The sequence below is a fragment of the Hylobates moloch genome, unplaced genomic scaffold (assembly GCF_009828535.3).
Source record: "Hylobates moloch isolate HMO894 unplaced genomic scaffold, HMol_V3 SCAFFOLD_11, whole genome shotgun sequence".
NCBI classification, from domain to species: domain Eukaryota; kingdom Metazoa; phylum Chordata; class Mammalia; order Primates; family Hylobatidae; genus Hylobates; species Hylobates moloch.
Window position 1 is genome coordinate 75,239,328 of NW_026652286.1, and position 27,409 is coordinate 75,266,736.

The 27,409-nt window shown below is 37.7% G+C and overlaps 1 protein-coding gene across 1 annotated transcript in view; it reads right to left on the bottom strand.

The window, feature by feature from the left end:
* Window positions 1-6,615: 6,615 nt before the first annotated feature.
* MMP20 (matrix metallopeptidase 20) overlaps window positions 6,616-27,409 on the bottom strand; it is a 46,199-nt gene continuing 25,405 nt past the window's right edge. The window contains exons 7-10 of the mRNA XM_032168116.2: window positions 24,310-24,446; window positions 23,128-23,284; window positions 8,801-8,904; window positions 6,616-7,210 (exon numbers count right to left, since the gene is read on the bottom strand). Coding sequence (XP_032024007.1) covers window positions 7,110-7,210; window positions 8,801-8,904; window positions 23,128-23,284; window positions 24,310-24,446 — 499 coding nt within the window. The 3' untranslated portion in view covers window positions 6,616-7,109. The remainder of the gene's footprint in view (window positions 7,211-8,800; window positions 8,905-23,127; window positions 23,285-24,309; window positions 24,447-27,409) is intronic.

Consider the following 27,409-nt stretch of genomic DNA (forward strand, 5'->3'; position numbering starts at 1 on the left):
ACTCACAGTTCCTCATGGCTGGGGAGGCCATTACAGACATAGTAGCAGCCCCCAGAAATACTCAAAGCCTAAGACTGAATTTCTGAGGGGTCCCTGAGAGAAGGATTCATTGATAAGAGTGAATGAGAATGACAGGGGTTGAGTCCAGACCTCATTACCAAGAATGCTGCCCAGAGGTGCTTCAATCCCATCCCAGCCTCTGTGCTCATCAAGCAGGGAACAAAAAAGATACAGGCCTTCATGCCTCTCCTAGCTGGGGACACTGATGATCCCATGAAAATGTGAGCTCACAGGGGAAATCAGTGAGACATCCGAGAACAAGATGTGCAAAAGAAAGTTCACTTACTGAAAACCTACATCTGAACACAGCATTTACAAAAATTTGATCATATGGTAAGTCACAAGACAAATTTCGGTAAGTCTCAACAAATTTAAAAAAGCTTGTATCATTCAGACCACATTCTCAAACTACAATGCAATTAAATTAGAAGTTAACTAAAAAATTAATTGAAAAAACTGTCTTATTTGAAAACTTTATTAAGGGAACTTGCTACTCACTTTCTCTTTAAGACGTGATGAGATTACAAACAGAACTGTCTTTACTGTAAGAATAAAACAGATGTTTTTAAATCTCAAAAATTCTTTTATCCTTCTTATTAAGTTCCTAGGCTACTTATTAAAGTATTAATAAGTTCTTAGGCTACTTATTACTGTATTAATAAGTAATACTTATTAGCATAGGATCTTGTTAGTTCCTGAAGAACAATCCTTAAGATTTTCAACAACTTTCTCTTTTTTTTTTTTTGAGACAGAGTCTCGCTCTGTTGCCCAGGCTGGAGTGCAATGGCGCGATCTCGGCTCACTGCAAGCTCTGCCTCCCAGGTTCGCGCCATTCTCCTGCCTCAGCCTCTCCGAGTAGCTGGGACTACAGGCGCCCACCACTACGCCCGGCTAATTTTTTTGTACTTTTAGTAGAGCCAGGGTTTCACTGTGGTCTCGATCTCCTGACCTCGTGATCCTCCCGCCTTGGCCTCCCAAAGTGCTGGGATTACAAGCGTGAGCCACCGCGCCCAGCTCAACAACTTTCATTCAGAACAATCTTTAAGATTTTATGTTTTCTTTTCTGATTTCTTCTTTGATTTTGGAAACAAGAAATAGAAAAATGAAGACCAAAAAACAAAAACTTCAAAAAAAGTGTGCAACTTTTGTTGAAAACTAAACTATGTTCTTGAGGTGGGAAAGAATGTGCTTACTAACACTGGATGATAATTAAAAAGCTTGAGATCATTTTTCATCTGCCTTCCTATATTTTAATAATTTATGTTGCCCTAAATTCCACATAGAATGTGGAGGAAATCAAAAGGAATGTAGATAACAATTTAAGGCTTAACTCCTAAATTTCTACCTTGGGTCTCAAACTCTTCCTTGAACCCAAGCTTTTTATATCTATATCTACCTACTTAAGCTCTTTATATATGGACATTTCCCCTTGGGTGTCTAATAGGTATCTTAAACTCAATGAATTCAAAATTGCACTCTTGATCTCCAGCTCCCGTACACCTGCTCTTCCTTTGGTCTTTCTCATTTCACCACTACTCTTTCACTTGTTTAGGCCAAAAACGTTGGAGTCATTGTGGATCCTTCTCTTTTTATTAAATTCTGCATGCACTTTAGATACAAATACTGTTGGCTTTACCTGGAAAATATTCCTCAATCTGACAATCTTAGCATTTTCATTGCCACTTCTTTGGTCAGTGCCAGCATCATTTCTACCCTGGAAAATGGCACTGTCTAGTGTCCTTGAATGCATCATGTGCTTTTATAATCTGTTATAAAAGCAGTCAGAACATGTTATGAACCTGCTGAAAACCCTTCTTATCACAGGGACCCACAAGGCTTCCATAGCTTGGTTAGCTGCTTCTCTGATCCGATCTGTTTGTACTTTCCTTCTCCCTCACTCTCTCCAGCCACACTGGCCTTCCTGGTGTGCCTAAAACAGGTGCAAATCCTTCCTACCTACCTCAAGGTCTTGCGCTTATTGCTTCTTCTACCTGAAACCTCTAGAGACTTCCACAGCTTCCTCCCTCCCTTTAGTTATTCTGCATGAATACCCTGGACCCAGTATGTCCTTTTCCTAAACATGTTTTTATAAAATGGCACTCCAACATTCTTTATTACTTGCACTGCTTTATTTATTTTTTCAAAGCACTTCCACTATCTTTCATTATAGAGCTCTATTCATTTGAATATTGTGTGTCTCTTTAATGGAATCTAAGCTCCTTGAGGGCAGGAGTTTATGCAAGAAAGCAGCTGAGCATAGGTTGGTGCCAGCACAGAGTAGGTGCTTAATAAGTATTTTCTAGTGAATTGAGAGTGAATATTAAGGGTAGAGATGGGGGGGTAGCTAGAGCCTTCAAAAAGGCTGAATTGATTGTTTGTAAATATGAACTAATTTTAGAAATTAAACATTTCAAAAGAAACCACTGATAAAATTACTCACAGAAATTGCTAATTCATATATAGAAATACATTTAAAATCTGGCAAAGTGACACGCTACAATCATTCAGCAGTCTGCAATTCAACTGGAATGTGCTGTCATGGGACTTTTGACATCCATTCTCTATAGAGGCAGCTGTAAACACGTTTTATACCCAACTCAAAAACTCACGTTGTTTATCACTGCATTACAGGCCTGGGACTTTCCAAGAATAAACAAATTGCTAACTATTTATACAGACATTCTTTTTTTTACAGACATTCACTGCAAATAATCTGAGATGGACTTAAGTGTTACATTTCTTAACTGATGTTTTGCAATTTGTTTCTCATTTACTCCCTCCCATGCTTTTCTCTTCTCATCTCTTCTCAAACTCTTGTCAGAACAACATGCTGCATTGTGCAACAAAAGTTTACTTTCACCTCCAAACATATTAAATGATACATTAGATTAAAGGAAAGAATGTTAAGACTAATGGAGAAGACATTAAAATGAAGAGATGTTGCATAAAAAAAAAAGAGTCCTATTTTGGATCCCGAAGGCATTCGCTAATTTCCCATTGTAATTTATTTACCAGCAAGCTTCCCAATTCTGCTTCTAGTTCAGTTCCAAGGGTCTAGGTGTTGGGAGCAAATCCGAAATTATGACATTTTGAGTATAACAGGATACCTTTTAAACTGATCGTGTTGACAAGCCACTTAGGGATTGGAATGAGACCAAGGGCAGGAGGCTTGGCAGATGACAGATGATCAGAAGATGCTGTTTCTACTTTTTACCCAGACCTACTGGGGAGAAATGCCGATGATCTTTTGGCCTGGACTCTTCTAAGCTCCATTACGGTAGTCTAAAACACCAACCTATTGGCCAGCAGTATGCATTTCCTCTCAAATGGCACTTCATTGGGTAATTTTAGCTATGAATATTCACAAAGAACCTTCAATATCAGTGTCTGTAAAAGAAAAATAACTAACAGGAATAAAGAAAAACATCTGGATAATATATAAATAAAAGCACCCTGAAGACCCTGTGACCATTTAAAAATATTACACACAGAATTCTGAATGGAAAACTGCATAGTTTGTTTTCCATTTGCTTTGTGAAATGGACATCTAAGGTGTTTCCCAATAAACATTTGAAAAGAAACAGAAGACCGAAAAGATAAATTTAGGTCTTTCATTTAGGACTAGGCTAAATGGAAGAGGGCTTGGTTTATACCAGAGGAAATTTAATGTGGAGCTGTTAGGAAAGCTCCCCACCGAGGTGAATCCATTCATCCTTAGTAGCCTGTGTAGTGCTTTCAAAGGTTCTGCCCACAGAGTCATCACTGAGATTAATAGGATAATGCACAGAATTCAGCAGGAAATGAACTCTGTTTTGCTACCTCGTGATCCTCAAGGGAGTACTTCAACCACACTTTGTCCAAAACTGTTATTTAATGAGTCATGTTTGCACTCAGTTACTCTGAAGTCAAATGAGTAGTATATGTTATAAATTATTTCTGCACAACGTTCTTGTATCATATGAGGATAAGTGCTTTGTGTTATGACACAATCACTCCTTCTTGTGCTTTAAAGAGACTGTATCTTTCCAAAATACGTAATAATTTTATATCTGTGAGCCAAGAGCTTTCTTTTTGAGACAGGGTCTTGCTCTGTCACCCAGGCTGGTGCAGTGGCACAATCTCATCTCACTGCAACCTCTGACCCCTGGGCTCAAGTGGTCCTCCCACCTCGGCCTCCCAAGTAGCTGGGACCACAGGCATGCACCACCATGCCTAGCTAATTTTTTGTATTTTTAGTAGAGACGGGGTCTCACCGTCTTGCCCAGGCTGGTCTCAAACTCCTGAGCTCAAGTGATCCATCCCCTTTGGCCTCCCAAAGTGTTAGGACTACAGGTGTGAGCCACTATGCCTGGCCTAAAAGCCAAGAATTCTTTAACTCAACAAAAAATGATGATTTATAAGAATTATTTTTTGGAGATGGGGGATAAACATAGTATTTTTTATTTATTTGATTTAATTTAACATTTGGAAGAGAAAAATTTCAGGTCATTGATTATCAATTCTTGTGATATTATAGCTCATCAGATGTTTAGCTATCTCAAGGGATATATACAAATTCTCCAAAATATCACAAAACAAAATGAACTCTAATGGCTTCAAAAACAACAATTATAGAGCCTCTGCAGAGTGCCAGGGACTACTTTGCATATTTTGACTCATATATTTAAGGCTCTAAATATCCTTAGGAGATAAAAACTGCCATTATTTCAATTTTACAAAGGAAGACACTGAGACAGAGAATGAGGATGAGGGAATTTGGTCAACATTACACAGTTGAAAATAGATGATCTGGAGTTTGAATCCATTAGTCAGACCTGAGAGCATATGCTTTATTGCTTTCAGTGAATTCATTGGCTAGCGAAGTGTCTTCTGTATGCACAATTCTGGGCTAGTGCTGGACATGAGGAGGACATCTGGCTGGTTTTGTGCAGCACTGGATGTCCTCAGGCTGGTGCTTCATTGTCATGTGGTCCCTGACACAGTTGCCAGAATGCATGACCTCCATGGATCATCACACTACTTTGATCTCCTTTTTTTTTTTTAATGTAACAGCCTTATTGAGATATAGTTAACATAACATATAATTCACTCATGTAAAGTGTACAATTTAATGGCTTTTGATATATTCACAGAGTTGTACAACCATCACCATCATCAGTTTTAGAACATTTTCATTATCCCCAAAAAAGAACCTCATACCCATTAGTAGTCACTCGTTATAACCCCCTCCCACAACTACTGACAAGCACTGGTCTGCTTTATGTCTCCATGGATTTTTTTATTATGAACATTTTATATAAATAGACTCATACAATATGTGACCTTTTCTGTCTGGCTTCTTTCATTTAGCATGATGTTTTCAAGCTTCTTCCATGTTGTAGCATGTGTTAGGACTTCATTTCTGCTTATTGTCAAATAACATTCTATTGTCTCAATTTGCCACATTTTATGTATCCATTCATTACTCACTGGACATTTTTCCACTCTTTGGCTGTTATAAATAATGACACTATGAACGTTTATGTCCAAGTTTTTTTGTGTAGACATGTTTTAATTTCTCATAGGTATATACTTAGGAGTGAAATTGCTGTGTCATAGGGTAAGTCTACGTTAAATATTTTAAGAAATTGCCAGCGTGTTTTTCTCCTTGCTTATTGATGGTAAGAAGTCCTTCTTAGCAGTTTTTGCAAAAGTGACTTTTCTCCTTTATAGAAGCACCTTGACATTAGAAGGCAAGGATGCCAGACCTTGTCTTCAACAATTATCCATCATCTGGTGGACTCTAAGTGGCCACTTTCAGTAACAGAAACCAAATGGAAAGCGTAGAATAATCTTGAGTAACTACCCCATCCTTTCTTAATATTAGGTCTTTTAAGTGACTATATGAAACAAATTTAATAAATGATGGTAACAATAGTAGCATCTGTTAAACACTGCAGATGTATCAGGAGGTCTATGAAGTATTACGAGTATTTTATCATTCAATTTTAGGACCACTAAAATATTTTAGAATCTTTACATTCTAGAGGGTAAGATTATAGCAAAATTATAAGAATGACAGAGCCATAGTTTTATCTATACTGATGACTAGGTAGGGGAAAAAGGTTTAGCTTGAAGTAAGAAAAACTAAAACAAAAAGATGAACTCCCCTGAATAGAAAACTATTCAAACGACACTCACTTAGCTGGGTCAAAGATAGTTTCACTGAGGCTGTTTCCAGGAAGCAGGAAGTAGAATGAGTTACTGTTATTTTTTTTCTGGGTCTGTGTACTTATGATGCTATCTTATGGTTTAATTTTGCTATAGGTACACAGGATGTGTGGGTAGCCAAATAAAGTATTATAGAAGCTAGTAAATATTAACGGAAAAAAGAAATGAGGAACTGTTCTATTAAAACATTTTATTAGCTATTGTTAAAAAATTTTTCTGTTGCAAAGTGCCCATCTCCTGCCTACTATGAAAATTTGTTTGAATAGGTTTATCCACCTAAGCCTACATCAGAGACCAGTGAGTAGACACAAAGTTAAACACACAAGAAACAACTCTTATGCAGTATTTTGTTGTGATGTCTTTTAAGTAAAAATTGGGAAATTTATATTTATTATAACAAATGATGGCCAAATGATGGCCACAAAAGCCATTGCTTGCAAATAATTATAATTCATATGGTAATGACATTTCCTATGAAAAGAATTACAATATATGTGATGGAATCCACCACTAGTCTTCCTCCTGGAAATAAAAATCAAACTGATCAATTTGCTTCAGTATATTAGGTAAGAAAAAAATAATGGTGTCTAACTGCAGAGTGCATTGTGTTGATTCGGATTTCGTATAAAGTTGCCCATATAAAAACTTTCTAATGTGGATTAAAATTCTGATTATACAACTATGAAAAAAATTGGAAGTATTATTATCCTCAGTGAATTCTAATTTGATTTGAAGGCCATGGGAAGAATCCCTCTCCTACATTCTGCTTTAGTCCTTAAGATCCAGTTAGAAGCTGCTTGCAGTCATCCTCATTGCTTGGGAAGACTAGGCTTTTCTATTTAGCAACCAATCCAGGAACTAGATTTCACCACACTAACCACATCTTCCTTCTCTGTGTCATACTTGTATGTTTTTGGTCCTGAAAAGAAGTAAATGTAGCCTGAAAGAGACAAAGTTGAAATTGGGTTACTGAAGATGACCAGCACATATGTAAATGGAAGGATTTGTCATTGTCACTTTCTTAAGGTGTCACCAAAGGAGAATTGTGAATTTGTCAGGCAGCAGTTAGCTTGTCTTCTGTCTTCATGCCCTAGAACCTGACTCCTCAACTTCTCAGTCATTTCTGAGCTTTCTTGTTCCAGCCAGGGCAAGGCCTTCTCGTCGGGGTCATCCAATGTGCCATGCTCAGTTATGTGCTGTGCTTTTGCTCAGGCTGTTCTCCTCCAGGAAGCCCCTCCCCTTTTCTTTCCCTAATTAAGCCTCTGGCCAATCTTCAAAACCCATCTGAAGTCCTACTATAAAATTTCCAATGACTGCTGCCGATTCTGATATTTTAATTCTCAGATCAGTTCTTGCAATGATTGTGAAGTCTACCACATGACTCAATACTAAATTATAGATTGTCTGTTTTCCGGTCATTTCATCTGTGTTGGGTGAACAATTCTGTGAGAGCAGAGGCCACATCTGGAATGGTCTTTGCACTTCTGAACAGTGTCCAGCCCTGTGCTATTTTTTCAAGAAGAGTGTGCTAACTGACTACTTCAGAAGATTCAATTAAATTTATTCAACAAAGTTCTATTCAACTTTCCTAGCTATGTGTTAAATTGCAGGGGTTGGATGATGGAGTGGGAAAAAGCACTGAGAAGCTTGAGACTTTTTTTTTTTTTTTTTTTGAGACAGGGTAACACTCTGTTGCCCAGGCTAGAGTGCAGTGGTGCAATCACAGTTCACTGCAGCCTCGACCTCCTGAGCTCAAGTAATCCTCCCATCTCAGCATCCTGAGTAGCTGGGACTACAGGTATGTGGCATCATTCTCAGCTAACTTTTTTGTAGAGACAGAGTTTTGCCATATTGCCTAGGCTGGTCTTGAATTCCCAGGCTGAAGCGATCCTACCACCTCATCCTCCCAAGTGCTGGGATTACAGGTGTGTGCCACTGTGCCCGACCAAGACTATGTGTATTTTGAAGATAGAAAAGGTAATCTTGACCCAGGTAGACTTTATGATCTAGCTGACTAATCGATTGAAGCTATACTTTAAAAACTTTCCATTAGATGGCCAACATGGTGAAACTCCATCTCTACTAAAAATACAAAAATTAGCTGGGTCTGGTGGCGGGTACCTGTAGTCCCACCTGCTTGGGGGGCTGAGGCAGGAGAATCGCTTGAACCTGGGAGGCGGAGGTTGCAGTGAGTGGAGATCATGCCACTGCACTCCAGCCTGGCCACAGAGCGATACTCCGTCTCAAAAAAACAAAAACAAAAACAAAAACAAAAACAGCAAAAAAATACACACACAAAAACAAAAACAAAGAAAAACTTTCCATTAGAAAAGAGAGAACTACAATAGCAGAACTTTTATAGTTACTCTTTCTAGTGGATAATCTGTTTAGATAAACTTATGAAAGGACCTAAGACCAAATATAAAAACCAAGGGCTCCCACTTGGAAATCCACTTTCTGTTGTGTTAAAGCAAAGCCCAGATTTCTTATGATAGTTTTCATGAAGAAAGTTTTCAGTGGAAACACTCACCATTTAATTCTACAGCAGCATCGACTTGGCCATTTACTCCTGAAAATTCTTCTTCAGTACTCTTTGGATAGTCTTTTTCCATTTTCCTTTTCCGTTCATCGTAGCTAGAAAAAGTATTCATAAATAATATTACTAAGAGGTTTTTACTGGTTGTAGATGACACTATACTGGTCAGGCATATGGACACATAACTTATTTAGGTGTTTCTCTCTCTCTGTCATATGCACATACACATGCATTTGTGTTGTTGTTTATTTACTTTTTCTTTGTTGCGTTTTTGTTTTTTTTGAGATGGGGTCTCACTCTGTTGCCCAGGCTGAAGTGCAGTGGTGCCATCATGGCTCACCACTGCCTTCACCTTCCAGGCTCAAGCGATCCTCCTGTCTCAGCCTCCTGAGTAGCTGGGACTACAGGCATGTACCACCACACCCTGGCTAATTTTTATTTTTTATAAAGACAGGATCTTGCCATGTTGCCCAGGCTGGTCTCAAACTCCTGGTCTCAAGCAATCCTCCCACCTCAGCCTCCCACAGTGCTGGGATTACAGGAATAAGCCACTGGGCCTGGCCCTTGTTGTTTAAATCGGGGTCTTAAAATACCTAAAAGAGATTATAGACCTTTATCACTATGCTCCCATGTTCCTGAGATTCTGGTACCACAAGGTTGGAAGTCACTTGCTTAAAGCAGTCTCCAAAAAATTTCCACATACATTGTTTAGAATTATTCACTCTATATATTATAGCAACATGTTCTGTTAACTCAAAAAAACCTTGCCATTTGAAAGGAACTCTATTTTTTATTGCCTTATTTATTGCTGTAATTATTTCTCTGTCTATCAATTCCTTGGTTCATCAAACCATTGAAAGCCTTTCACAGGGGCTTTTATTTATGAACTTAGTGCTATGTATCCATGGAGAAATGGTTGAACAGATAATGCACATTGAACGAATAAACAAATGTGTGAACAATAAGTAAATAAGAAGCAAGTAAATATGTAATAATTGAACTTCTGCATTTTAAACCAATTTACTTGAATTCCTTTGCTTTTGTTTCCTGGAAAGCTTGTACGACTGACTGAATCGTAGACCTGATTTCTTTTTCTGGATCAGCAACCAGCATTCAGTGATAACTCTGAAGATTGATTAATACATCTCTTTGTGATCTAAATTACTCATTGTTAAAGAAGTCTGTGACCGTGTGAGTCAGCATGACTTGTATGAGAATCAGACTTCATTTAAAGTTTGAGAAAGTCCTTTCTTCATTAGCAGAGAGTTCCAAATGGGGACACTCCCAGGTGGACACCCCACTCCTTTCTCACCAAAATGTCAGACAATTTCTCTCAGTGCTTGGGCTACTGAAAAATTTCCTGTGGCACCAGATCCCTCCCACCATCTCTTGAAATGTGCCTCTTGTGTGGCTATGACTACACAGGCCAGGGACAACTCTCTAGCGATGTTGAGCCGGAGGCAAACATTGAAAAAGATGTACTCAGGCTGAAGCTAAGTGCAAGTCTGAGCTGCTTTACAGAATGTTTGGAGCTAGGGGTGGAAGCTAACTGTCCCAGCATATTATCCATATTAACTATAACCATTAATATTTCAGGTGGACCTTATGTGTAGACATTATGCAGGGGCCTGCATAACAAACACAAGGTTACCTACTTTTCATTTTACTAAGTAAGAACATTACCATTTAACCATCAAAAGAACTACTACCACCTGTTTTCATAGTCATTTCACAAAGACAAAGAAACGTTAACACCAAAAAGGAAGAAAGGACATAAACTCAGAATAAAAGATGGTTCTCGCCAATAATCTGTTTTTATGCTGACACAGACTGAAGCTCCCTGATTTATAATATTGTGCTGCTCTTATTTAGCTGTGAACTGGTGAGAACTTTGTTTGTGGACAGATAATTAAGGATTTCTGTTATAGTCCAAAGAGCTCAACATATACAGTCTGCTGGGTTTGAATTTCTGACTCTGTTACCTGCTGACTCCGTGATCAGGAGAACGTACTTTGAGCTCTGAGCCCTGGTTTTTCTCATCTGGAAAACATTGGTCATGTGGGTAAGAGACAATTTACACACACACACCACACACGCACACACACCACACACACACACACACACACACACCTGGCACATGTAGCACCAAGAGCAGGCCCAAGCCAGCAGACTTTGTCATTTATTTTGGCCCCAAGAACAATTCACTCTGGCTTGTCAGTATAAGGTTGAGTGAACTTCGTGGTTTGATCTGGGATTCTAAGTCATTAAGGAGTTTAATCTTTAAACTTACTTTACAAGATAATATTTGCGGTGGTAGGCAAGGTTGAGAAGGGGTGAAAAAGGAGGGCTAAAAAATGTTGGAGGCAGTCCAGAGAACCAAGTCAGAGAGGGGATTAAGATGAAGTAGGTCTGCTGGTGTGGTGAGGATTTTGCTGAGAGAGTAACAGAAAAGGAGATTATATGATGGGATGAAGATCATGGGCATTTTGACTAACAATAAATAAATGATGGAGAGAATTGAAGAATGAACATATGTGGTGGTTGGGAAGGCCCACTGAATTTGGATTCAGAGCACATGAAATACAGCTTCAGATGGACCACTGTAGCTGTGTGATCTTGAGTGAATCATGTAACCTCTCAGAGACACAATGTTCAATGAAAATAAAAGAAATACCTACTTCTCAAGATTGTTGAAAAGGTAGATGGGACAATGAGAGAATATGAGAAAATGCTCAGCATGATTCCTGGCACATAATGAGCCAGCCATCAAGAAATAGTAACTGAATTTCAAAATTAAGGAAATAAATACAATTTTTATTGAGAATCAACTGTGTCTTGAGTATCTGCTAAAATCATTGCATATATCCTCTCATCACTGAGGTCTTGTTTGTGAAACCTAAATACTAAACTAGAAATAGTGATCTGAATTATGTTTATTTCCTTTGTGGGCATTTGTTACGTCATTTAATATTGATTCAAGGTATTTACATTTAATATATATTAAATAAATCATTGCCTGCAACAGATACCTGATGTAGTTTTTCAGATATGTTATCTTACTCTCCACATTTATATTCTAAGGACTCAGGGATTGTTTTGATAAAGTGCCTGCATTTTTGTTTAACCTAATCTGCATGCTTAGAACTTAGATTTGTTAGGTATTTTTGGTGTTTTGATTGTGCTGATTTCAGTCATATGTCAAGGGCATAACTGACTCCATTCTACCCTCTTAGAAGCACTAAATGGGTAACTGAGTCTGCTAAAGGATGCTTAAAGAGAATGCAAGAAAGGGTGGCATAAAGGGGAATTTACTGATAAGGTTTCTAAGATGGTTTCAGGAAGTTTTCTCAAGGTGACCTTTCCAGTGTGGGTCAGGAGGGACAATGAAATAGAAATCTGAAATTCCATTTTGAAGTTAATGATTTCAGCCAGAAATCACATGCCTGTCATGAATGAAGTGGCCTTTGTGATCTATAGAGAAGGGCAGCTAGGAGAATGATCGGGAATGAAGAGAAGGCAGGAGAGGAGGAAGCTGCCATGTACAATCCCAGCTGAGGGTCAGGAAACAGGACCCCATGAGGAAAGTGATTGTGAGGAGATTCTGGGACAAATAATTTGTAACAACATAGAAAAATATGTGTCCTATAGTATTAAGTAGAAGAACGTCAGGACACAAAATTGCATACATAATTACTTAAAAATGGGGAAAACTGCCAGGAAAAAAATAGAAGAAAAATATTAAATGAGTATCAAAAGATGTTGCAAGTGTTGGCCATTGAAGAATTTCTTTCCCTGTCATATATTCTGTGTTTTCTATAACAAACATCACGTGCTGTCCTTGGACCCCATCTTCCTGGGCAGTCTTATGTCCTCACATGGCCTCAATCACCATCTGATTACATGATGAATTCCAAAGTTATCTTTCCAGCCTGACTGCTCTTGAGTTCAAGACCTGTATGTCCAAATCTCTTCTTGATATTTTTCTTCTCAGTTCTCACCAGCATGTCAAACTCCATATGTACAAATTGAAGCTGCTTCTTGTTCCCCTAAATCTGCTTCATTTCTTATGTTTACTGTCTTGATAAATTCCAAAATTGAAAACCCATTTATTAAGGAAATGACCCCCAACTAGTCAGTCACCCAGACCTATATTTTCTACTGTTTGAAGAACAATCAAATCTACCCCAACTCCCAAACTCATCATCTCTGGCAGAATTCTTGCAATAGTTCTCTCTCTTATTTAAACAATTCAGTGGTTTTTTAGTGCACAGTCATTTGCCATATAACGACATTTCAGGAAATGACAAACATGTACATGATAGTGGTCCCATAAGATTATAGCACTGTATTTTTACTGTACCATTTCTAAATTTAGATACACAAATACTTACCATTGTATTACAATTACCTACAGTATTCAGTACAGTATCATGTTGTATAGGTCTGTAGGAGCTATAGGAGCAATAGGGTATACCATATAGCCTTAGTGGGTAGTAAGCAATACCCTCTAGGTTTGTGTAAGTACACTCTATGATGTTCACTGGTTGACCAAATCACCTAATGACACATTCCTCAGAACACAGCCCCATTGTTAAGCAAGCGATGCATGATTATAGTCACAGAATTGTGCTACCATCAACACAATCAATTTTAGAATGTTGCCATCACCCGCCCCCACAAAAACCTTATGCCTTTTCACTGTAAGTCCCCATATCCCACATCCTCATCCTTCCATCTCAACCAGACCTAGACAATCACTATCTACTTTCTTCTGTTTAAACTTGCCTATTATGGACATTTTATATAATGTGCAGATTTTCATGACTGACATCTTTCATTTAGTATAATGCTCTCAAGATTCATCCATGTTGTACCATGTACCAGCACTTCATTCATTTTTGTGGCCAAATAATATTCCATTGTATGAATTTATCACATTTTATATATCCATTCAACACTTGATGGAGATTTGGGTTGTTTCCAGCATTTCTCTATTATGAATAATGCTGCTATGAATATTTGTATACAGCTACTATGTGGACTTATGTTTTTACTTCTCTTGGGTATATCCTCAAGAGAAAGTGGAATTCTGGGTTAAATGGTAATTCTATGTTCAACATTTTGAGGAGCAGGAGACTGCTTTCCAAAGCGGCTATACTAATTTGCATTTCTACTACCAATGTATGAGGGTTCTGATTTCTCCATATTCTCACCAACACTTATTGTTATGTGACTTTTTGACTATGGCATTCTAGTAGGTGTGAAGAAGTGTTTCACTGTGGGTTTCATTTGCATTTTCCTCATGACTATTGATGTTGAGCATCTTTTCATGTGCTTATTGGCCATTTGTATATCTTTGTTGGAGAAATGTCTATTCAGATCCTTTGCCCATATTTCAACTGAGTTATTTTTCTTGTTATTAATTGAATAGTCCTTTATATATTCTAGACACAAGTTCTTTATCAGATATATGACTTACAAACATTTCTTCCCATCCCTGGGTTGTCTTTTTACTTTGTTGATAGTGTACTGTGAAGCAGAAAAATTTTAAATTTTGAGTAAGTCCAACTTGTCCATTTTTTCTTTTTGGCTTATGCTTTTTGTGTTGTATCTGAGCATTCATTGCTAAATCCAAGATCATGAAGATTTATCTTTATATTTTCCTTTAAGAGTTTTGTCAGATTAGCTCTTGTATTTAAGGAATTTGATCAATTTTGAGTTAATTTTTGTATATGTTGTGAGGTAAGGGTCTAAGTCCATTCTTTTGCATGTGGCTATCCACTCCTTCCAGCATCGTTTGTTGAACATACCATTTTTCTCCATTGAATGACTTTATATCCTTGTCAAAAATCAGTTGCCCATAGATACATGGCCTTATTTCCTTACTCTAAATTTTATTCTATTAATATATATGGCTATCCTTATGCAAATATCACAGTCTTAGTTACTGCTTCTTTGTAGTAACTTTTGAAACTGGGAAGTATGAATCCTCCAACTTTGTTCTTTTTAAAGATATTTTGGCTATTCTAGGCCCGTGAGTTTTGAGTTTCAAGAAAAACTTGTCAATTTCTACAAAGAAACCAGTGGTATTCTGATAGAGATTGTGTTGAATCTACAGATCAATTTGGGGACTACTATCATCTTAAAAATATCCTCATCCGTGAACATGAGATATCACTCCATTTAGATCTTGCTTAATTTCTTTCAACAATGTTTTGTAGCTTTCAGACTACAAAACAAAATTTTCCATTTCTTTTGTTAATTTTTTTTTAAGTATTTGACTCTTTTTGATGCTATCCCGGGTGGAATTGCTTTCTTAATTTCATTTTCAAATTGTTGGTTGAGGTGTATAAAAACACAATTGATTAACACATTGAATTCATTCCTTGCAACCTTTCTGAACTCATTTATTAGTTCTAAAAGTTTTTTTAGAGTATTCTCTAGGGTTTTTCTATATAAAAGATAATACCATATGCAAAAGGAAATAGTTTTACTTTCTTTCCTGTCTGGATAATTTTTATTTCATTTATTCTTGCTTAATTCTCTTGGTTAGGATCTCCAGTACAATGTGAATGGAGAGATGAGAGCAGAAATTTTTGTCTTGTTTTTGATGTTAGGAGGAGTGCATCCAGTCTTTCACCACTGACTATGCCATCAGTTGTGGGTTTCCGTAGATGCTCTTTATTGATTTGAGAAGGGCTTCTTTTTATTCCTAGGTTGTCGAGTGTTTTTTTATTATGAAATAATGCTGAATTTTGCTAAATGCTTTTACTGCATCTACTGAGATGATCATATGATTTTTGTTTTTATTCTATTGATATGGAACATTACATTAATTGATTTTTGGATGTTAAGCCAACCTTGAATTCCTGGGACAAATCCCACTTGGTCTTGGTGTACAATTCTTTTTATATGTTGCTGGATTTAGTTTGTTAGTGCTTTTGGAGGATTTTTGTAGCCATATTCACAATAGGTATTGGTCTGAAGCTTTATTTTCTTGTGATGTTTCTGTGTGGTTTTGGTATAAGGTTAGTGCTGACTTCAGTGAGTTAGGTAGTGCTTTCTGCTTCTCTATGTTTTGGAAAAGTCTGTGAAAAACAGGTATTAATTCTGTTCTCTTCTAAGGTTTGGAGGAGTTTGTAAAAAATTGACATTAATTCTTCTTTCAATGTATTGGTAGAATTTACCAGTGAACCCTTCTGGGCCTGGGCTTTTCTTTGTGGATAGTTTTTGATTACTACTTTAATCTCTTTTCTTATTGTAGTTATATTCAGACTGTGTATTTTTTCTTGACTCGGTTTTACTAGATTGTGTCTTCTTAGGAATTTGTTCATTTCATTTATCTAATTTATTGGTATCCAATTGTTTATAGTATTCCTTTATGACCTTTTTTATTTCTGTAAGGTGGGTAGTAATGTCTCCTCTTTTATTTCTGATTTTAGTAATTTAAATTTTTTCTTTTGGCTGGGTGCAGTGTCTCATGCCTGTAATCCCAGCACTTTGGGAGGCTGAGGTGGGTGGATCATGAGGTCAGGAGATCAAACCATCCTGGCTAACACAGTGAAACCCCATCTCTACTAAAAAATACAAAAAAAAATTAGCCGGGCATGGTGGCGGGTGCCTGTAGTCTCAGCTACTCAGGAGGCTGAGGCAGGAGAATGGTGTGAACCCGGGAGGCAGAGCTTGCAGTGAGCCGAGATCATGCCATTGCACTCCAGCCTGGGGCACAGAGCAAGACTCTGCCTCAAAAAAGAAAAAAAGTTTTTTTCTTTTTTATTTGATCAATCTAGTAGAAAGTTTGTCACTTTTGTTTATTTTCTCAAAGAATCAACCTTTAGTTTTGTTGGTTTTCTCAAATTGTTTATTTATCATCTATTTTATTTATTTCCATTATAATGTTTATATTTCCTTCTTTCTTCTTGCTTTAGGTTTAATATGTTCTTGATTTTCCATTTTCTCAAAGTGGAAGGTGAATTTATTGATTTGAGATTTTTCTCCTTTTTAAATATAGGCATTTGTAGCTATAAATTTTTCTCTGAGTACTGCTTTCACTGCATCCCATAAGTTCTGGTATGTTGTATTTTAATTGTCATTTATTTCTAAGTACTTTCTAATTTCCCTCGTGATTTCTTCTTTGACCCATTGATTGTTTAATAGTATGTTGTTTAATTTCCACATATTTGTAAATTTTCTAGTTTTCTTTCTGGGACTGATTTCTGGCTTTATTCTATTGTGATCAGAAGAGATACTTGTATGACTTAAGTTGTCTTAAATTTGTTGAGACTTGTGTGGTGGCCTAACATATAGTCTATTCTGGGGAATGTTTCATATTCACTTGAAAAGAATGTGTATTCTGCTCTTTTTGGGTATAGCATTCTATAGATATACGTTAGGTCTAGTTGGTTTATAGTATTGTTCAAGTCTTTTATTCTTTGTTGATCTCTCTGGTTGTCCTATCCATTATTGAAAGTGGGGTATTGAAATCTTTAACTATTATTGTTTCATTATTGACTTATCCCTTCATTTCTGTCAATTACTGCTTCATACATTTTTGGGGCCCTGTGTTAGATTCACATATGTTTATAATTACGTCTTCATGGTATATTGACTTTTTGTCATTATAAAATGTCCTTCTTTATTGCTAGTAGCATTTTTTATTTCAAAGTCTGTTTTGCCTGATAATAGTATAGCCATTCAAGCTTTCTTATGGTTGCTATTTGTATGATATATTTTTTCCATTCTTTTACTTTCAATCTATTTGTATCTTTGATCCTAAAATGTATCTCCTGTAGACAGCATATAGTTGGGTCTTGTTTTTTACAATCCAATCTGGCAGTCTTTGCCATTTGATTAGACTGTTTAATCTATTCACATTTAATGTTATTGATAAAGTTGAACTTATGCTTGCCATTTTACTTTTTGGTTTCTATATAACTCAAGTGTTTTTGGTTTCTCTATAACTCATGTGTTTTTGGTTTCTCTATTCATCCTCACTGTTTTCTTTTGCATTAGTAAAAATTTTCTAATGTAACATTTTAATTTCTTTTATAATTGTTTAACTATATTTTTCTAAGTGATTTCCTTAGTGGTTGATGTAGGGCTTGCCATATACATCTTAACTTACAAAAATCTGCTTCAGACTTGCACTAAATTAATTCCAGTGAGATATAGAAACATTACTCCTATATAACTCTATTTCTTTCCCATTCCTTCTGTGTTATTATTGTTATACATATTATATCTATATACATCTGAAGCCCCAGATTAATTGTTATAATTATTATTTTATATAATTTAATGTCTTCTAAAGAGGCTGAGAAGAGAAAAGAGAAGATGTATATATTTGCAGATTTTATTATATTAATTTTCTTAGTTGCCATTTTTGGTTCTGTTCTTTTGTTCCTGTGAATATTAGTTAATATCTAGTGTCATTTTTTTTAGCCAAATACAGTTTTGCTCCCACCTACTTCCTTCATATTGTTATTGACAAATTTATTTCTACATGTTATAGCCTTAACAATACAATTATATAATTATGTGCACATTGTTTAATATAATTGATTTTTCATTTTTAAATTAAGGGAATAAAGAAGAAGAAACATGCATTTATACTGTCTTTTACATAATTACACTTACTGATGCTCTCTGGATTTTTGTGGGGGCTTGAATTGCTATCTAGGCTCACTTGCTTTCAGCCTAAAGAACTTTCTTTAGTATCTCTGGTCAGGTAATCTGCAAGTAACAAATTCTCTCAGTTTTTGTTTCTCTGGGAATGTCTTTATTTCTCCTTCATTTTTGAAAGATAACTCTGGTGGATATAAGATTCTTGGTTGAGATTTTTCTTTGAGAACTTTGAGTATGCTTTCCACTGCCTTTTGGCCTAACTAGTTTATCTGGCTTCAAGTCCCGTTTCCCTCTAATTCAGTCACATTGCTGGGGGAGTCTTATTTTTATAACATTAATTTTATTGAGTTTCTCCCTTATCGAAGATATTTAAAGTGTCCCTCTTCTCTGCAAAATAAACATTGATCTCCCTAGAAAGGCATTGACCCTACATGATCTGTAACCTGGTTTCCTTGGGCCACCGTTCTGATTTTAGTCTATATTCTAGTCATACTGAACTGCTTGAGGTTTTCCCCATGCTCACATGCTATTTTGTGCATCAGTGATTTTGCTTCAGCTGCTTTCTCTGCCTGGAAGCCACCCACCCGCACCTCACCCTCTGTCTGGGAAACTCCTACACAACTCTCAAAATGGAGCTCAGCCATCACTTCCTCTAAGAATTATTTCCCGATAATTTTGCTAAGTTGGCCATTTCCTCTTTGTTTCGACCCACTGATCTCCATGAAATCTTGTATCAGAGCACTTTTGGCACTTGGATTTCTGTTATTTATCTATATATTTACCCTCAACTGTAAGACCTGTTGAGGGCATTAATAACACCCAACATGAGCTGAATGCTTATTATGTGACAGGCATTTCACATTTTTCTCTTTCAATGCCATAATTCTAGGAAGTGTGTACTATCTCTACCCCCATTTTGCAGTTGATGAAACTGAGACAGAAAGCTTATCCAAATTGCCAGATAATTGATGGTAGAGTTAAGATTAACACTAGGACTCTTTTACTTCTGCCCATTCTTAACCAGCAAACTCTACATCTTCTCTTGAATGTCACTAGAACACAGGCTGACACATAATATATCTAATAAATGTAGGTTGAATGTGGTAGTTTAGTCATAAATTTTTTAAAATTTAAAACATGAAAAACAAGATTTTTGAACCCTATTTCATCTTGTTTTTATTACTTATTATTTATTTATGGTGACTATAAAATCCTCAGATAAAAACATCTATTTCTAGTATTTCTGAGGCATTCAGGAAGGAGAGAATGTGGAAGACGTATTCTACTTTGCAGCAATGATGCCCCGAGTCTGACTGTATAGAAATAGTGATTCGGGGTAGAGGGACAATATGATTGAAAAGGGGTAGCACCTGCAGATTTGCAAATCACTTTACATAAAATTCAGAAATCATTGACTATCTTGAAGAATTATGGAGGTGGTGACACCCCCTGCTCCCAGAAATCCCTTGAAGTAGCCACTGCTCTGCTACTGGTAGGTGAGGGAGAGCATCTAAAAGGAGAAATTAGCCATAGGTAGTGGAAATAATGTAAAAAACGAAAAACTGATGGAACCATTAGGGCCTGCTAGAAAGAGAAAAGGAAGGAATAAAAGTAAGGGGAAGTGGTTCTAGTTGGCAAAGTTTAACCAATATGTCATTTGCTGATGTAGCATGTAACGGCATCAACATAGTAGAGCCTCCTATTTGGATTTGACATTGTGGTCGTCTGTGTGCTGCTCCCCTGTAAGTAACTACCACACAGAGACATGGGTTCTCCCTTTTAGAGCCTAATCCAACCTGGCCCCAAGCCAACCTTCAGTCCTCTGTGGAGGAAGTTTCCAGAGACTTTTCTTCCCTTGGCACATTACTTATGTCACAGACTGAACTAGTATGAGGAGCAAGGAAGAACCTGAGAAATGTCTAAGAAAAATAAGACCTAACACACTTTAAGTGGATGTCAATGTGAAATTCTTATTCCATAACTTGAGGCTTGGGACCTTCCATATTTTTGAGTGTGGCCATGTGCTTACCTACAAAACTTCATTTATCTCCTTTGTCCTTTCTTCTCAGTTCCATCCTTCTACAGTAGGGACATAATAACTAAAGCTCCCCTGGCCACCTCGAGTCATGAGGCAACCACGAGAATGGAAGTATGTGCTAAAAATAGCAGAGCAAAATGTTTAAGGGAACTTGGGTCCCTGGTGATCACCAGCCTGCCATACTGGCTCTAAACTGCCAGACTTTTTACATATATGAGAAAAACAAACCCTCATGTGTTTAAGCCACAATTATTTTGGGGTCTCTGATACTAGTGGCTAAATTAAATTTCAAACCAATAGAGGGCTTCACATGACAATAAGATGTCACACATATGAGGCCCTGTAAAGCACACTGTGCAGAATTCAGGGGTGTTTATGAATAGGGCCAGTACAATAGCTTTCTCTAAACTTTTGAGCTATAGGTCAGGGTTGTCTTACTCCTTGTTGCATACATCAGTGTGTGTGTCGGAGTGTGTAAAGTAGAAGACTGCCATTGCTGAAGAGATTGTCTATGTTTTGCCAAAAGCAGCAATTTCAGTCCAATGTTTGGGGCCTTCAGTATTTAAAAAGGAAATGCTCTTTGACCAGATTTTTGACTGAATCACCGCTCAGAGAAATATTGAGGTTTAAGCAATTTGTTAAGCATCACAAGTTGTTAAGAAATTATTTGTTAGTTACCATATAAGTTCTGTTGCTGAAGAATAACTGTTTTTGAGCACCTACTCTGTGCAGACACTGCTAGGTGTCTGTGTCTGCATGCGTCACCTCACTTAACACCCTCTGTAACCTGGGAAGGTTAGAAGTGCCCACCATGATTTCCCTTCTTAACCAGAAAAATGAGCTTGTTAACGTTTTAGTTAATGCCCTAGACAAACTTTTTGATGAATCTATTTATCTAGATTATGAAAGACTTCTTCTTAGTAGATACTCACAGAGGCCCAGTTGGAAAGTCACAGTATGATTTTCTCTGGGGGCAATGAGCGTCACTAAAATCAGAGAGCCTTGACCTCCCCATCCTAAAACTTACAGAGAATTTTGAACCTCTGCCCACATCTCTTAATTTAGCTGTTAAGCTTCAATCCAGCCTGGCTGAAGGTATATGCTTTACTTCAGGTGCTGGTGGGTGGTAGATTCGACCAAAGATCAGGTGATAAATGGGCAAGAGAGACAATGGGAGAGTGGATAACTCCCCCATTGAGAATCACACTGCGAACACACTTTAAAACATTTAACTGAATAATCCTAACATAAACGCCCTCATACTCCAACACACATGCTTACACATGCTTCTCTTGATTTTATTCTCTGAAAATTCACCAAGGGAATTGGATTTGTCAATACCTATCTTCCTATATATCTGCTCTGTGACTACAGCCACCTTATCTTAAAGAAAGACTTTAGAGAATCATACTCTGTCTTGCAGATATTAGGGCCTTAATAAGTGAATTCCTGTCATCATGTTTTAAAAAGGAAGGTCTGAGAGAAAAAAAACCCACTGGCCTAGTGGTTTAAACACTGGTCCGGAAGTGACAGCTCATGATACCACATGACACTGAGCAATGCTTCCAGGGCTCTCAGTGGCCCAGAAGAGTCAGCAGAGTCCATATTTGTTTGCAATTCCTTCTTTATAAAAGAAATTTGCTTTCTTATGAAATATATTTATGTGCCTCACTTATATTATTTTCTCAACTCCAAATTGGGGAAGAAAATATGAATCAGATAGAATAAGATGACAAATATTTGTTTTTAAGTTTCTTTTATACCACAAAAATGGTTATTTAAAATACGTGATAGGAAATAAAATGAAAGCTCTTGGAACAAAGTTGGGTGCTCTCCTGTTTTCTTCAAGACCCTTTCATGAGCCTAAGGTGTCTATCTTTGTCACCTGCTTAGAATCTGCTTTTGCTTTTCTCTTTGGATGTTTAGGTAAACAGGCAAAAAAGAGAAAACTGGGAACAGAGGAAAGGTGTGCAGAGGCAGAGGTGAGCTTTGAAGGAGCTCCACTTGTTCCTCAAAATGAGTCAACTAAGGATAGAAACTCAGTAGCTAAGATAAGGTGTGACCCTATGTTCAGTGATTGGATAACGGATGACACCTGATTCAGATTTACTCATACGAAGCCCCTGAGGACAGGAATTGAAATTATATGGTTTCCTTTGGATAAGAAGGATATTCATATTCTAGGCTGGATAAAAGGACTAAGCAATAAGGCCTTTTCCTTCCAGCAGAACTATCCTTCAAAGAGACCCACGGTCAGGACCATCTCCATTTTGCCCCAAATCATGGAGTATTGTGGGATGCATTTGATGCTCACATAACAGCAAAGTCAGGCATTCTCAGTGGGTAGTTAGGGATTTGGTGATGCTGCATCTACTCTTTTAGGCCACTAGGCATCCAGTTAATGAGTGCATTGAAATATCAGGATGTGTCATGTCCTACAGACCAAACAATGGGATTATTGAATGAAGGTTTCACTCATTATTTGGATGGTTCCATAACTTGAAGACAGTCAACCATCTGTAAATCGCACCCCAGTGGCTGAGAAGAGTCAACGGGCCTATTGCAAACTTGCCTTGCATTCTTTCATGGAAGGGATTTTTTCTTTTTAAAATCATTCTCATTAAATACAGATAGACAGTAAAAAGGAAAAAAGCCATACCTGTAGTATTCATCTCCCACAAAGAAAAGGGTCTTCTGTGGCTCCCAGAGGTACACAGCAGCATCTATTCGCTGCACGTGCCTTGGGAATCCAAAGTCATAAATAGTCCGAGGAGGACCTTGCATTTGGAATCCTCTTGTTATCCAGTAGTGGGGACCTGAAAACAGAAATTAAAGTTTACGAAAACTCTGCACCACTTGGTGATGCACTTCTCTTATAAAGATTTCTATGAAGGCTCTTAAATGGGGTTAGTTTATGGGATACTTGCCATGGCTATAACCCAACAGGAGATATAAGCTTCTAACTATTCAGTTCAGTAAAAGACTTCAAATTTCCCTGGAGGCAAAAGTCCCTAGTTATGCCTTAAGAAAGCAGTAACATTGATAAAATTGTGTTTTACATTTAACATATTATGTCTTTCAAGATACCCTTCATTTATAATCTCATTTCACCTTCATAGATGTACGAGAGAGAATGGGCAAGCGACATGCAAATGTCATGATTTTTACTTAAATTGGCACTTGCTTTCTAACCTTATCCCTCAGTATCAAGAACATATAAGCTAAAACTGATAGTTATCACCTAATGGATAACTTCCATTGGCTCGCCATTGTCACAACACATCTTCAAGTTTTATATTGCTATAATCACTTTGCAGAGGAAGAAATGAAGCTCAGAGCCATTAGATAACTTTCCAAAGTCACTCAAATAGTAAAGGGCTAGAGCCAGAGACTGGTATGTGTGTCCACCTCCTGAAGTCAAAGGCGTCCTCCTCTCCTGGCTGCTTCTGACCACAGCATAGAAGTAAGGGCATTGTTTACCTCCCACCCAGTTCCACACTGGCTTTTATTTATTAAAGGGTCTCAGTAGACTATACATTGTCACTCTGAGCAGAGGTCCTGTGTGGCAGGGACCAGGTTTCTAGCTCCCTAGGCACTGTCACCTAACACAGTGCCTTACTAGCCTAACAGGCTTGGTTCTGAGGGCCACTGCCATCATTTCCATTGTTACACAATGTCGAGCATAACAAACGTAGGGTGGCATTTCATACCCAACCTGAGGACAAAGAGCAACTGAAATGTGCTCCATGATGACTGGAAAAATGCTGGCAGGGCTAGATATGCCAAATGAATGGGGCACTGCAGCCCTGCCATTTCTTTCATTGAGGGATCTGTAGGGTACCTTTGAAGAAGTAAGCAGTGCCCCTCTCAGCCACTTCATAAGCTGCATCCACATTGGACATGAGCTGCGGGAAGGAGCTGGTAATAGTGCTGGGCCGAATTCCTGTCCGCAAGTGAACCTGCCGTCTCCAGAAAATCCTATGGGACATTCCAAAAAAAAAAAAAAAAAAAATCAAGATCAGTGATTGATTTACATATAAAATTGCACTTTGACTGAAATGTACTCAGAGGCCACTCACTAAATGCCCTTTGCTCTTGCCTTGCCTTGCCTTGTTTTTTTTTCTTTCTCTTTTCTTTTTTTTCTTTGAGATGGAGTCTCGCTGTTTGGCCCAGGCTTGAGTGCAGTGGCATGATCTCGGCTCACTGCAACCTCGGCTCACTGCAACCTCCACCTCTCCAGTTCAAGCGATTCTCCTGCCTCAGCTTCCTGAATAACTGGGGCTACAGCTGTGTGCCACCATGCCTCGCTAATTTTTGTACTTTTAGTAGAGACAGGGTTTCACTTCACCACATTGGCCAGGCTGGTCTCGAACTCCTGACCTCAAGTGACCCACCTGCCTCGGCCTCCCAAAGTGCTGGGATCACAGACATGAGCGACCGTGTCCATCCCACTCTTGCCTTGTTTTTAAGGAAAAACACAACTCTTTGGACCTTGGTAAACAGTTTCTACTCCCTTTTCATTGTCTTAACATTTCTGTGATTCCCTCTCCTTCGTTTATTTAAGGATATTCAAAATAATGAAAGAATATAGCAAAGTAATAGTATCAATTCTTTACACATTTAAGCTATGCACCCCCCATTCCAAATATCACTTGATACAAATTTCTCTTTCCGTTTCTGATCTTTTAAAAGTTAAAACCTTACAAAGGTAACTATGATCCAGAAGGTGGACATTGTGAATAGTATGTAAATGAACCAGAAGTCTGTGGTCGAGTCATGCTGATTAGACCCTGTAAAAATAGCGAAAACATTAATAATCATAAGTTATGGTGTTGCCTACATAATTGTGTGCTGGAAGCGTTTACATCTTTGAGCCTGATGGCTAGTTAACAGAAAATCTAGACACACATATTGATTTAAGTTTTAGCAATTCATCTATCCATTTACCCAATATTATAGTCATAAAATTGTGGCAGTATACCCATGAGGGTACTGGATTGAAACTGACAATGTAATGTGCTCTATTTTATAGTTTGAAGACGAAAATCATTTTTATAAAACACAGATAATTTACTTGGCTTCTTAGGAGCCCAGAATTACTGCACAGGAGTATTTGGGGACTGGGAAACTGTAATAAAATTTTGACATTGAACTTTCCTAGTGGCTAATTTAGGAATTCTCCAAATTTTATGTAGAGTTTTCCTATTCAGTTAATCTAACAAATATTTATGGAGCACCTATCATCAGGCACTGTGGTGGACATCAAGGATGAAACACTGAAGAAGATGTTGGCCCTGCCCTCAATATGTTTACAATCTAGTAGTACTGATTAGTAACTATCAGAGTGATTGGTGCTACAAAGAGTTAAGTTCAGGGTACTCTGAGAACACACAAGAAGTATATCCCATTGCATTTAGGGGCTTAATAAAGGTATCCCCGATGAGGCAACTTAAGCTGATGATAAAATCCAAAAAAGGAATACATTGAGAAAAGATAAATATTTCCTCATGTTTCATAAGAGGCATCATGGTGCGGAAGGAAAAGCACATTGTGTTTCAGAAGATGTGGGCTAGAGTTTTAACTCTACTGCTGACCAGCCTCTCCAAGCCTCAGTTTAATCATTTTACGTGGGAAAAATAATTTCCTGGCCAATATCAAGAGGTCATTAACAGGATAAAATGAGATAATGAATATGAAAGTGTATGATAAACCGTAAGCTGCCGTATGGATAGATAATGTTAGTTTGAAAAGGTATTATTTGTTAGGCCTTAATTACCCACTAATTGGGCACCCACCATAGACAATACACAAGCCCCAAACATCACAGCCTTATCTAAAGCGTATGCATTAACTGATGAAAAACTGAGATCCAGAAAGGCTGCTGGCCCAAAGGACACTGGGTGGTGAGGGGCAGAGAGGGCCCAGCTCAGGCTCTAGCTGCCTTGATGTTAGTCACATGCCCGATCTCACCTACTTGCTCATGCTCAGTTTTGTGATCTCTGGTTTTTCTTTGTCGGTACTTTGACCCTTTGTCCAATCAGACCTGGGCTTTTCTGAAGGCCAGAGGGACTGCTTCCCTTTTCTCTTTTCTCTCCACCACCTCGTAATGAACACAGTTTTGGGTATCCGGAATTCTGCAACTACTTCTTGGATTAATTGGGAATCTGGGATGAAACCTGAATAGCAAGTGTGTTCCAATTAATGCAATTCAATAGAAAGCTCTGAAATGTTGTCTCTTATAAGTTGCTGTGCTAAGACACGAAGTGTGCATTTCAGAATATTATAATGATGAGGCCATGTGGGGAAAGTGGGGAGGGAGAGGAGCAGATATGTCTTCCCAAAACTAGGCTCTGTCTGAATGATGTCTCTGATGAAGTGTAGTTGACTTCCAGCTGCTTTCTCTTTGATCACTCTAAAGCCAGATGCATTTTCTTAAATTTCTCACTTAAAAATCAATAAGCAACTCTAGGCAAAGCTAAGTCCTACTTTTTATTTGAAGTTATGGGACAGTGATATCTTGAATGACTCAACATGAGAGGTAGAAAAGGATAGTAACGAGCTCAGGCAAAGGAAAATCGTACTCTTGAAACTTTTCACAAGTGGTAGACTCTTAAATTCCTTACTAAAGAAACTTTGATGTAGGATATCGTGAGGACTAAATTGAAGTAGTCATTCTAAATCAAGTGTGATTTTGCACCCTGGGGGACATTAGGTAATATCGGGTGACAATTTTGGTTGTCACAGCTGGGGATGAGCAGTGCTATTGGAGTCTAATGAGTAGAGCCAGGGATGCCACTAAACATCCTAATGCAAAGGACAGCTCAACACAACAAAGACTTATCTGGCTCGAAATACCAGTAGTGTCAATGTTAAGAAACTCTGCTTTAAACACCACTATGATGTAGTATAATGTATATAGTGTGCACATAGGATAGAAACAA